The following is a 12,204-nucleotide window of genomic DNA, read 5'->3' as shown; positions in this document are numbered from 1 at the left end:
GGGAGTGTTGCGTCTGGCTCACAGCTAATGAAGCGCATTGCGTCAGTGGCGCATGCAGAGCAGGCTTGAAGCGCGCAAGGCGGATGAAATCGAGGCGCACTGAGGGGAGAGAGAGGAAAAAAGTTCTCACCAGGAGAGGCAGGACGACTCTCGCGGAGCCCTGCAGTCTCAGCTTTTATGCCTCTAAAACACTTTCCCGGCCATCTTTCCGCTCCGCAGCTCTGTTTTTACGCGTCGGGGGGAGAATTTCTACTTTTTGACTTTTTTTTTTTTTTTTTTTACTTGAAGCGAAAGCACCAGCACCATGGAGCTGCTATGCCTCGAAATGGACACCAACATACGAGCCCGTCCCGATCCGAACCTCCTGTGCGATGACAGAGTCCTGCAGAGCCTGCTGACGATAGAGGAGAGGTTTCTGCCGCAATATTCTTATTTCAAAGGAGTTCAGAAGGATATCCAGCCGTTTATGAGGAGGATGGTCGCGACCTGGATGTTGGAGGTATACAACACGAGTCTCCTTGTTTTAAAGCCTCTTTGTTTTCCTTGCTCCAACCGCGAATAAAAGTGTCTTTGAACTTTTTGAATGTTTGACTCTTTCCTTTCGCAATCCTCCAAATCCGTCATTTACACTGTGTTTGTGAAAGTCCGCTCGTGGAGGACGCTTCCTTTCCATGAGCTCGAACATCTGTGACACGCCAGGATTTCTTCTGGGTGCCTCGTGCGACTTGTGCACGAGCTCCTTCATGGTTTCTTTAATGGTATTATTTTAGATCTGGTGAATATTTCCATGCACACGTATGCACTCAATGCGACGCTGCCTGCTGCTGCTGCTGCTGCCTATCGCCATGTTGGTTTTTCCTAAGAGCGCTTGTTGCTTTTTTTTTTTTTTTTGAGGAGGGGGGGGTTGTGCCAGAAACGCAATAACAGCATTTGAGCCCCGTCGGGAATGACAGATGAGGGTCTTATGTGTCCATAAAATATTGAAGTGGGCTCAAAAGGTGCTGCAAACATTTGATGTATCAGTTTGAAGAGTAGGAAGGGGTGAGGGCCTGAGTCCGTCAGCTCTTCCTTCCGTCGGTGACTCACTCCGGAATTATGCTCGTTTTTGTTGACGGGGTGGGATATTTGTAAACAAGACCCATATGTAAACAACCCCGACCCTTTGAGCTTTATTTCCATGTAATTATTGTTAGAATCCGACGCGCTGGGGATTTTAAATTAATTTTTGAAATTATTATATCGGGACGGCGGTGACGCACGTCGGAGCGACGAGTCGGCACTCTCCTCTAATTTGATCGTTTTTATCTCGTTTCTGCCTCGTGCACGTGCACGGGAATTGTCGGTTATGATGTGGAAGACGTTTCTGAACATTATCAGGTGAAGAAAACGAGTCTGCGTAATTTATTTATATTTTTAAATATTTTATGAAAATATGACGACGGAAGAAAAAGCGTGTTTCCGTGTGCTGCGCTGTCGCGGAGTTTTTTTTTTTTTTTTGGCTCGGCTGATGGTGACATGAATTCGTTTCGTGGTGAATGAATTGCAGGAATGTAACTCTGTTCTTAGCATATGTGTCTGTTTGTCTGGTTCTCTGTAAAGAAATTGATTTTAAATTAATGTTTGATGTCGCAACCGGTTTGGGTTGGGCCAAATCCTTGGCTGGGCCCCAACTATGTGTGTCACCGAAATTATATGTGCTCCTTTAGGGATCAAGTCTTTTGTTTCGTTGCACCATAAAAGTTTTCTATGCATCCAGAGGTCCTAAAATAAATAAATAAATAAATAAGGGGTCACGTGACCGCGGGGCTGCAAACCCTTCCTCACTGCTGCTTTGTGTCTCCTTTATCCAGGTTTGTGAGGAACAGAAGTGCGAGGAAGAAGTTTTTCCCTTGGCCATGAACTACTTAGACAGATTTTTAGCAGTGGTACCCATCAAGAAGTGCAACCTGCAGCTGCTGGGAGCAGTCTGCATGTTCCTTGCATCCAAGTTGAAAGAGACTCGTCCTTTAACTGCAGAGAAGCTTTGCATCTACACAGATAACTCCATTAGACCACAAGAGCTGCTGGTAAGTTCAGCCTTTGTTAGAGTCCATGCTGCCAGCTGGGTGAAGACTGTATCATTTAATATTTATTATATGTATTTTACCTGCAGCACGCTCATTTTTAGCATCATCTGACACGTTAAACGTGATGGGTGGGGTGTGATCTCATTTCACTAAATCTATTCTCCTTTCTTCACTTCTTGGGCTTCATCTTCATCAAATCCATGTCGTACAAGAGCTCCTCTCTTACTGTACAGAGACCCCATGAGCTCACTGCCCTGCAGGATGTGCAGTGGTCTCTATCGCCATCTAGCGGTAGATATTTTCACAGAGCAATGAGGTCAGCTGAACTGCAGCCAAAGCTCTGCCTGTGTTCCTGTCATGGGGGGGGGGGGGAGACCAGAAAATTTCAAATGCCTTTTACAGTTTAGCTTTCATCCAAAAATAACCACAGATGCACACATTTATCATTATAGCACGCCTCATTATTTTTGATTTTTCACACGTATCAGCGGTGCGTGACTTTAGGCAAAATGTACATTTTGGTGTGAGAAAAGAATATTTAATTTTTTTTTTTTTTATAAAGCCTCATTATCCAACCTGCTGTTAAGAGGGCAAAAAAAAAAAAAATTAGCTCAATTTAAAATCTGATAAGTATTTCCAACCAACTCTGTGGTGCTACATAAACATTCCTCAGTAAACTAGAGCCAATCCCACCCATGTTGTGAAAGAGGCTTCATATTATGATGCAGACAAGGCTGATGGCTATAAGGCTGCAGACTGCCGGTTCAACCCTCTTAGCTGATCATTGCAGGGTAATCAAGATCCTGATGAGCTGCTGTTGATTTCTGGGAACTTTCTGTAAATGGTTACTGTTTTTTATTTTTTTTGTTTGCTTTTTTTTTTGCTTATATGGTCTCAGATCTAAATCCTCTTTTTGTAATCAAGGTTCCCTTGAGTGGACATTTTAAACTGGAAAAGCAGTAAGAAATTATACACTTTATTTAAAAAAACTCAATGTGCAGACTGAAGACAAAGCTCTCAGTCCTTGAACTGGTTTGCTGAGGCCTCATCTCTGCGTTCCTGTATAAGGCAGCATTTTGGCTGACACGCAGACACAGGAAACAGAGATCAGCTGCTCGGGGCATGTGATCATTTTTGGTGCTCATCTTTGGTAACAATTTCTTGTAAAGCGAACCGCAATTCTACAAAGAAGGTGTGACCAGAGGGAAGGCGGAAGCAGAAGGAAGTGGGTGCCTGCTTGCCACTCTGTCAGCATAGTGTGGTTTGTTCCACTCTCGGTCTGTATAGTAGGCCTGAATATTGCCTGGTGGCACCGACAGCGATGCTTTTTTGCGATCAGGAGGCAACAAAGATGCAAAAGAGCAATGATCCATTATTGAACTTTTAGATTTTTTTTTATATAAATGTTAGATGTTTTAAAGCTATTTTTGACCAAATGGAGATCGAAATAAAAACCATGTTTTATGAGGCCAGTTTGTTAGCAAACCTAAGGGCAGCCATGTTGAATTGCCTCATGGCTGAGTCTATGTGTTGGGGAGGAGCATCCAAAGTAAGGCTGTAGGACAGAATGAAACCAAGACATGTTCCCCTACATTAGTCACCTCCTTTAGGAAGAGAAAGTTACAATACGTTATATGCCAAACTTTATACGCTCACTGATTATCTAAAAGCTGCCTTTAGTATGGGAGTGTAACTGGTCAGCAGAAGATGATGTGGTTTGGATCATTTCTAAAAATGAAGAGTTAGAGATGCAAGAAAACGTGTTTTTATGAGGAGATTTTCAACATTTACTGCTGATCTTGCTCAACAAACATGGGCTTCCTATCTGTTTTCACTCCACACTCACACAGTGGAACCTCTGGTGGGCCTCTTTAGGAAAGTCCCCAGATGCCAGACAGACAGAGGAGGAGAGTGCTGTGAGGTCACCTGGGTTGGTGGCGCTGTTGGTGTTTCTCTGCTCCAGGCCTGGCCAGGCACATGCTGATCTAAAAGCAACAATGCCTTTTTTTTTTTTTTATGCGTTTTTAGAAACTTAAAGTTTAGCAGCTTTGTGCAATCTACCTAAAACATAGTACTGACTTTTTTTCTATTTCAGCTGTTGCATCTGCTCTTTACTGTGTTTGCTCAACCTCTTCAGGAATGGGAACTGGTGGTTTTGGGGAAGTTGAAGTGGAACTTGGCAGCAGTGACGCCGAACGACTTCATTGAGCACATTGTGAGGAGGCTGCCACTGCCCGAGGATAAGCTGGCACTTATACGGAAACATGTCCAGACCTTCATCGCCCTCTGTGCCACAGGTAGGATGAAATGAAACCTAACTGGGTTCATCGGAATGAACAGGACAAGCGATGTCCACACAGAGTCAAACGTTGCCATGATGTCATCTCTTTTCCTTTTCAACATTGCAATCGACAACAATCAGTGTCTAATCAAACCAAGCAAGCGATAAAAGCTTGCATCTGCGTTCTTTCTCATATTGCCGAACATCTTAATCGTTGTGTTGTTTGCTATCAGTGCTCTCAGAAACACGAATGTTCGGCTCTGAGATGTGTTATGGGGCCGGTCACGGTTAGTCGTGATGGGAAAATAGTTTCATTGAGGACGTTTCACCTTTAGACTCTTAACCTCGACATCCATCATCTGTCTTCTTCCAGGCCAGCATGTAGTCCTGTTTTAAAGGTGTATCAGTGGCTCCCAGAGCGTCCGGTATCACTTCAGAGCAGACGTACTCTGGTTGAAGGGCATTCCCATGTTGCACACTATTGAAAAGAAAACTGAACATGGTTAGAGGCGGTCAGGCCATTGTCTCGTTGTCTTTCTGCTCTTGAGGTGAGTTATTCCCTCGCGATCAAACATTCGGTCAGTAAGAGGCGGGACAGGGAGCTTTTAACTTGATACAAAACGATTGTGAGGTTGGAGGATGCAGATAGGACAAGGGGAGTTTGAGAAAACCGAAAAGTTTATTGTTAGTCTACTATTCTAAGGCACGTCATGTTTTCACATTTCTTTCCCTAACCAACCCTCCTTTCCTACTTTTTTTTTCCCTGCCCTAAACTTAAGCTTCCCCACCCTACAGCTGGAGGACATGATATCTTTCCCATGTTGAGATCCTACCTCCAGCTTGAAGAAAACAGAATTGATAAGCAAAAAAAAATTAACTAAACTGCTTCTTTTTTTTCTTTCCTAAGAGCATTTTTATTTAGAAAAACTGACTAGTATGAGATGTCAAAGAAAACATGCTTTATATTTGCAGCAGCATGTATTTGCCACCTCTTCTTTAAACTGGATGAAAATAAAGGTACTCGTTGCAAAATATGAACTCAAACATAAAAACTGTGTATAATGGTGACATTTAAACGAGTTTACAGTTTGTCAGATCTAAAAAAAAAAAGTTAAGTCTGGTCTTCTGGACATAAAAAAACAAAAAAAAAAAGTTTTTTGTTTTTTTCAAAGTTTTTTTTAGATTTTTCTACCTGGATTATTGAGCATGCATCAGGATAGTTTGTCAGATCAATGTATGTGCATTTCTGAAACGTGGGTCCACATTCAGTGTAAACAAAGCACTTTGATGAATCCATGAAAAACTTCATTGACTGAGGTGATTTATTAACCTTTATTTAACCAGGCAAATCCCATTGAGATCACAAATCTCTTTTGCAAGGGAGGCCTGGGCCTGAAGGCAGACTAACATGAATGTTCTTGAGGAAACTGGAGTACCTGGAGAAAACCCACACAAGCATGAGAAGAACATGGAAACTCCATACAGAAAGACACCAGGTCCAACCGGGGATTGAACCCAGGACCTTCTTGCTGTGATGCAACAGCGCTAACCGTCGTGCTGTGGCTCAGTGGTTAGCACTGAGCAATGGTTAGCAATGGTCGTGATTGACTGACCATTTAGAAAATGGCTGAATTGGACAATCGTAGAATCTCAGAGAGGGCGTTTAGGAGGAAATATAAAAGTGAATGTGCTGCTAAACAAAAAAGAAGAGAAAGATAGAGTAAAACTACAGTCAAGAGCAGGGCAGCTAGACTGGTAAGTTTAACATTTGACCTTTTGTTTTTAGTCACTTCAACTGTTTTTGTAGGTGAACAAACATGGTGTGCATCGGTCACAAAGTTTGCTTATAAATTTATTCAAGCTTCTTTATTTGTCATTCACATCACATGTGGTACATGTGGTGGAACGAAATTGTGTACACAGGGTCCCAGTTACATCCAACAAAAGTATAAATTGTAAAAGAAAAACAGTAACAAGATCTAAGATGTGAACTAAGAAATACATCAACTTAAAACACACTAAGCACTAGTAGCATAAAAACAATACGCCAAGCAGCAGCACGAAAATGAGTCTGTGTGAGCAGATGAGCACAAATGAACACAGCAACATGAAACAGATCAGCAGCAACATGAAACAGATCAGCAGCATGATGTGATTTTTAACAGTGATTATTCTCGTTAGTGTCACGAGTTTAACAGCCTCAGGGTAGAAGTTGTTCCTCAGTCTAGTGGTTCTACACTTAATGCTCCTTAATCTCCTTCCTTAGGGGAGCGGGGCAAAAAGTGTGTGCTGGGTGAGTGGGGTCCTTCATGATGCAGGTGGCCCTCTTCCTACATCTGGAGGTGTAGATGTCTGTGATGGTGGGGAGGCTGACTCCAGTCTTCTGTGCAGCCTTCACCACTCTCTGCAAAGCTTTTCTTTCTGCAGCTGTGCAGCCTCCATGCCACACGTTGATGCAGGAGCACAGGATGCTCTCCACTGCACACCTGTAGAAGGAGGTGAGGACTGAGCTTCCCAGACCAGCTCGTCTCAGCTGCCTGGGGAAGTAGAGTCTCAAACCATGGTTAACCATGGTTATGAGAAAAAATGTGCAGATTTGCACCATTCTTCTTCTTTTTTTTGGTCCAGTCTTCATGATGTTACAAATGAATTGAACACAATTATAGATGAGCAGGCATCTTTAAACGAAAATTGTCATTTGGAAGTCATTCCACTTTCCCTGTGACCTCCAGCAACAACCTCTACTTTTCTCTGTGGGCCAGAAGCAAGAATGCCCCACACACACACACACACACACACACACCACACACGCGGGAAGGAGGTGGCAAGTAACGTTAACTTCTGGTTTTAGTTTATACGTTTTGAGTAAATTAAAAGTTTGGAGTTAATGTCCCGTCTGCAGAGGTTTGAAGAGGAAAAGGTTATTTTTTACTTTTGTTTTAGCACATCTCAGTTTTTTACATTTTGAACTCCCCAAAGCAACATTGTGAAAGCCTCAGCACACACTTTGTCCTTAATTGCTCCAACGAGAGGCAGTGGAAGTGAATTTACGAGACTCCTGGAATCATCCTCCGAATGTGTATCAAGAGAGAGACATTCTAGAGATAGCCCCAGATCAGCAGCAGGTCATCCTATTTGTGTGTGTGTGTGTTCACCTCAGACTTGTATCCAGGCAAACAGAATGTGAGGGCAAAACAGAGCGAGTCAACAATTTAGTGCATCTGAAGATCTCAGGGAATTCGAAACCCCATTTGTGGGTCGTTCCCAGCCATAAATCTCTGGGTTATCTGGTGAGAATGTTCCTCGAGACATCCTCTGAGCAGAGTTGAGAAGGTGAAGACAGAGCAGGAGGAGGAGATCTCGCAGGAGGATTTACATGTGCACAACGGTCACCTGTGGGCTTCCTGTTTGTACATATTCATTCAGTCCACCCACTGAGTATATACAGGAAAAGAAAACGTGCATAAAACCATGGCTCTCTGTTTTCAAGGGAACAAGCGAGAGAAGTGGAGAATAAGGTCTCTCATTCCTCCTCTCTTTTGATGAAACAGTTCCGTTTGGGCCTCTCGGTAGGACTCTGTCAGGTGGCGCGGGCTGGCTCTGTATTAATTAATAACATTCGTTGGCCCATTCAGGACTATGCAAATGGCCTCAGCTAGAGACTGGGAGAAAGCAAACAAAAGGCCTGGCCCTCACATTTCATATGCAGAGCCGCGTGAGGGTCAACGCTGCAAGGCCACTTGATAGGAAACGCCGGCGTTTCCCTCAGGCATGCCGCCAGATAATAGCCCAGAAACAAGCTCATTAAGGGAGATTATCAACCTCCATTCCTGCACACAGACACCAAGCACTCAGAGCTTCCTCTTCCATTCTTATTCAATTGAGCTAAAGTGGGAGAATGGATGGGGGGCATGGGGCAGACAGATGCACCACAACCTGTCTGTGTGGGTTATTGAGCTCCATCTTCTTGCCATATTGGCAGGGATTATAGTGTATTAAATGCAGGATCCAACAGCCCTCTCAGTAATGGTATGCCTGGATTTGCGGCAATGGTCACAGGAGTTGATCAAAGGAAAACTCTGGCTCGGAGCCAACGGTGATCTCCTTGAACGAGCCAGTTTTACTCAAGGGGCTAATGAAGATTTTGCTACAAGTTAGGATCTTAATAATGAATGATTTTAAAAACGAAGTCTTTAATCTTCTGAATAGTATTTGACTACTGATTTAGGATTTGTCTGAAATACGTGGGACGTAACTTGATCATTAACCGGTTAGTTTCCCTGTGACAAACTAATGATTCACCAGCTAACAAACATCAGAACAGTCAGGCCTTTGTGGGTTCACTTTCTCTTTTGTCTTTGCAATTTGACACAAGTTTCTTTAAGCACGTTTAAATATTCCTTCATTATGGGCAGAAAAAAAAAACTTCTCACGAAACTATTAAACGTGAATTAGCCGTGTCATTATGAATATTTTTACAGTGTAATAGTTGCTTCTTTGGTCTGCAAAGCCAGCCATGATAGTCTATTGGAATCAACTCTGTCTGTTAGCAAAATATTTCATAAACCACTTGATGGATTTTTATGCAACTTTGCCACCGCAGCCAACTGACCTTAAAAAACAAGAAATGGCTATATTTTAGACAGTTTTACAAATATTCTGTTAAGATTTGGTGTGGCTGTAGCTGAGGGTCATTTACAACACAAGCTCCAAGCACTAACATGAGATTGGGCATGATTTTCAAGCTTTGACCAAAATAGCTATAACTGTTGTTTCTGAACATAAGACGATTATTTTGTCCAAAATACTGGGATGGAAGGTGGTGGATGATATAAAGTCCTAGTGTGTGCTTGTGTTTTAAGCAGCTTTTGCAAGACCTGAAGCAGACCTTTTTTTTTTATACTTTACCTACATTATGATGTTGACATTTTTATTTTTTCCATTCCCTCAAAGAGTTTTGGAATTCTCTTCAAAGTCTCATCCGTAAACACAACAGCCGCAAATCTAAAGCTGTCATCAGTCGATCAAGTTTTACACGGATCCCAAAAATCTGTAACTTGAAATCTGTGGGTAAATATGTCAAATTTACATGGCGCTCAGATTTTGACTCGTTTTATTTTAGCGCACAAGTTTCTTTGGTTTAGATGTAGGAGTTCCCCTTGCAGCTTCCTCTCTTAGTGGCTCCTATACACGAAGAATCCCTGCAGGCTCTCCTCTCCGTGTTCAGAAGATGATTCATCTCAGATGTGGTCAATGAAATGGTCTTTACTGGTGTTTGTTTACATAAAAGCTCATTTATGTTTGATGAGTCAGAAGCTTAACAAATTAGCCACCTCCTCCCAACAAATTATCACTGATGTGAGGATTCATGTCCGGCTTGGCTCCAGTGAAAATGCACGAACCAGGAAGAACTGTGAGAGTTTGTGCTCAAAAATGTGGGATGTGGAGTGAATCATCCAGTGGCATGTCCTGAGTTTCTCCCTTCAGTCTCGCTGGTATAACAAGCACCAAACTATAAATACTGATACCAGCTGAGTCACGCCAGAAATATAAAGAGGCGTTATCTTTGGATGCTGCTCACATCGATGAGGTTTAAAAATCCTTTTTTTGGGGTGTTCTGTGTATTTATTTTGGAGTCGATGAGAACCAACCAGGCTATCTGTGATTTTAGTGCTTGGTATTTTCATCTTCTCAACTCTGACATTAACACCTCAAAGGCTGCAGCTGTGGCAGAGAAAACCTAAAGAGACATATCATGACGTTATGGAGCAAGATTTATTTAAAAAAAAAAAAAAAAAAAAAAAAAAAATTGGCAAATGAGTTGCAATGAGTGACTCAAAGTCTCCAGAATGCTTGGCACAAGAAGCAACAGAACAGGAAAACTTGCTATTCAAGCTATTGTTTTTTAATCAATTGCTCTGTATTTTTCCCCAGTTGAGACCTTAAAGCCACACAAATTCTAGTCTGTAGCTCATAGAATTAATTTTATCTTGTTGAGCATTAATAATGAAACAAACTCATGCCAGTTTAATAATTATATTTGTTTATTATTTATAACCCTAATCGGTCAACGAGTCTTGGGTTTTTACGCTTCTCCTGCAGCAAATCAATACATGTAGAAAACAAGACCCTGATTTACAGCACTAAAACGAACACGGAGGGAGGGGGAAAGAGTTTGGGCTTATTTTCTCGTTCGTCTCTTGGAGGTGGTCCAACTTTCCAACTTTAATTAATTCACATCTTTAATGTGTACCTTGTGCATCACAGCCACCCAGATAGAGTATGCAGCGTAAGGCAACAGACTGGATTGGAAGCCTGAAGATGAAGTTTCATGGGGCAGGAACATGAAGGGATGGAGACGAAGGGGCAAAGGCAGGAGAAAGGGCCATTGAAGGGGGTGAGAGGCGCGCAGGCCAGGCCAGCCAGCCAGCCGCTGCTCACAGGGAGCTTTCCATCGCAGGCGTCCCCACTTAGCTACCTTCACTGTTTATCCTCAACATGAATATCAATGAGGGCCTCCTAAAATACAACCATTCTTCCCCCCACATGCAGCAGCCACCAGGACCGAGTGTCAGCACGCATCGGCTGCACGCGTGCGTCCTTGTTCTGCTACAGGCCTGTCTTGTCTTGAGTGTGAAAAATCAGCTTGTTGCCCACTGCCCACCACTCAGCTCTGGCACAAAACTACATCTGTGCTCTGTGTGTATCCTAGAAAACAAAGAACACAAAGAGGTTGGTGCATTGTCTCAAGCATGTGCCTATAAGGTGTCTGTCACTTTGCTCACTGCACACTTACAGTAAATCCATGTATGCCTTTGTACTCCCACCCTTGCGTAGAAAGTTGCGGTCTTACAGCAGTGATGTAATGCCAGGGGGGCTTTGTGTTCGCTTTTCTCTTGGCTAGAGGTAGCCTTTAATAAATCGCCCCTTGGCAGAGGCCCAGCTGCGAACACAGGGGTGTATAATAAGTTCATTTATTTGTCAACACTGAGCCCACAAGATGAGAATGCGCCTGGCTGTGCATGTTAAAAAGGCAGTGAGGAGCTTCCTTTGCAGCAATCAAAAGGCCAACCTCTTTGATCCTGATATAAAAAAGAGAAGGAAGAAAAATCTCTTTCGAAGCCATCACACGCAGTTTGCTTTGCAATTGAATATGGCAATATGTTAATATGCAGGCTGTTCAGTGCCCCCATTGCCCACTCCTCTAACCCATAGGTGGCCTAGGAACAGAGAAACACTTGCAGGAAGGGGGGTAGGATAAGAGGCAGGAGGTGAGGGTCAATGGAGGGCGACTCTTTTCTTCTTCCAAAACTTCACAAGGGTCTGGATGCAGACTTAGAGTGATGTGCAGCAGAGATGTCTACCCCTCTCCCCTCTTGGTACGCCCACCACCTTCTCCTTGTTTGCTCCCTGGTGTCTTGTCGCCACACTGTCCATCCCTCCCTCTTCATCTTTCTCACCCTGTCAAGCCTCCTCTGTCCCCCACGTCCAGCCGCTGTCTTTGTCCGGCCTGTCTCGATGAATTGGTATCAGCAGAGAGGATGGATACTGCGTCTCTCAATCGGGTGAAATGAGGTGATGACTCTGGACAATGGAGTCACACTCTTCTGCCTTCCCTCTCACAGAACCGCCACTCTATTAATATGCTAAAAGATAGAAGGGCCGTCAATGCAAGCTCTGCCTGTTGTAGCAACAAAGACTGGGGCATGTGTGCCATTCACGGGGCCCTTTCTTAGCAGGCCATGTGGTATCCAAAAAGAAAGGTAGAAGTTGAGCAAGACATAAAGAGAGAATAGAGAAAATATAGTGTGTGTGTGTGTGTGTGTGTGTGTGTGTGTGTGTGTGTGTGTGTGTGTG

General features: G+C 43.3%; 1 protein-coding gene across 2 annotated transcripts in view; it reads left to right on the top strand.

Annotated features, from left to right (window-relative positions):
* Positions 1 to 12,204, top strand: part of ccnd2a (cyclin D2, a) — a 199,140-nt gene that overhangs the window by 177,267 nt on the left and 9,669 nt on the right. Inside the window, exons 4-6 of one of the 2 annotated variants that reach the window (XM_037683394.1) lie at positions 289 to 499; positions 1,851 to 2,066; positions 4,204 to 4,363. In XM_037683394.1, the coding sequence (XP_037539322.1) occupies positions 305 to 499; positions 1,851 to 2,066; positions 4,204 to 4,363 (571 nt within the window). In that variant the 5' untranslated portion in view covers positions 289 to 304. Of the gene's footprint in view, positions 1 to 60; positions 500 to 1,850; positions 2,067 to 4,203; positions 4,364 to 12,204 lie in introns of those variants that run through there. The other variant, XM_037683395.1, reaches the window with a different exon arrangement.

Source organism: Nematolebias whitei, chromosome 10 (genome assembly GCF_014905685.2).
Source record: "Nematolebias whitei isolate Nwh7 chromosome 10, NemWhi1, whole genome shotgun sequence".
Lineage (NCBI taxonomy): Eukaryota > Metazoa > Chordata > Actinopteri > Cyprinodontiformes > Rivulidae > Nematolebias > Nematolebias whitei.
The sequence above is the reverse complement of the archived record's forward strand: the minus strand, read 5'-3'. Positions and strand labels throughout refer to the sequence as shown.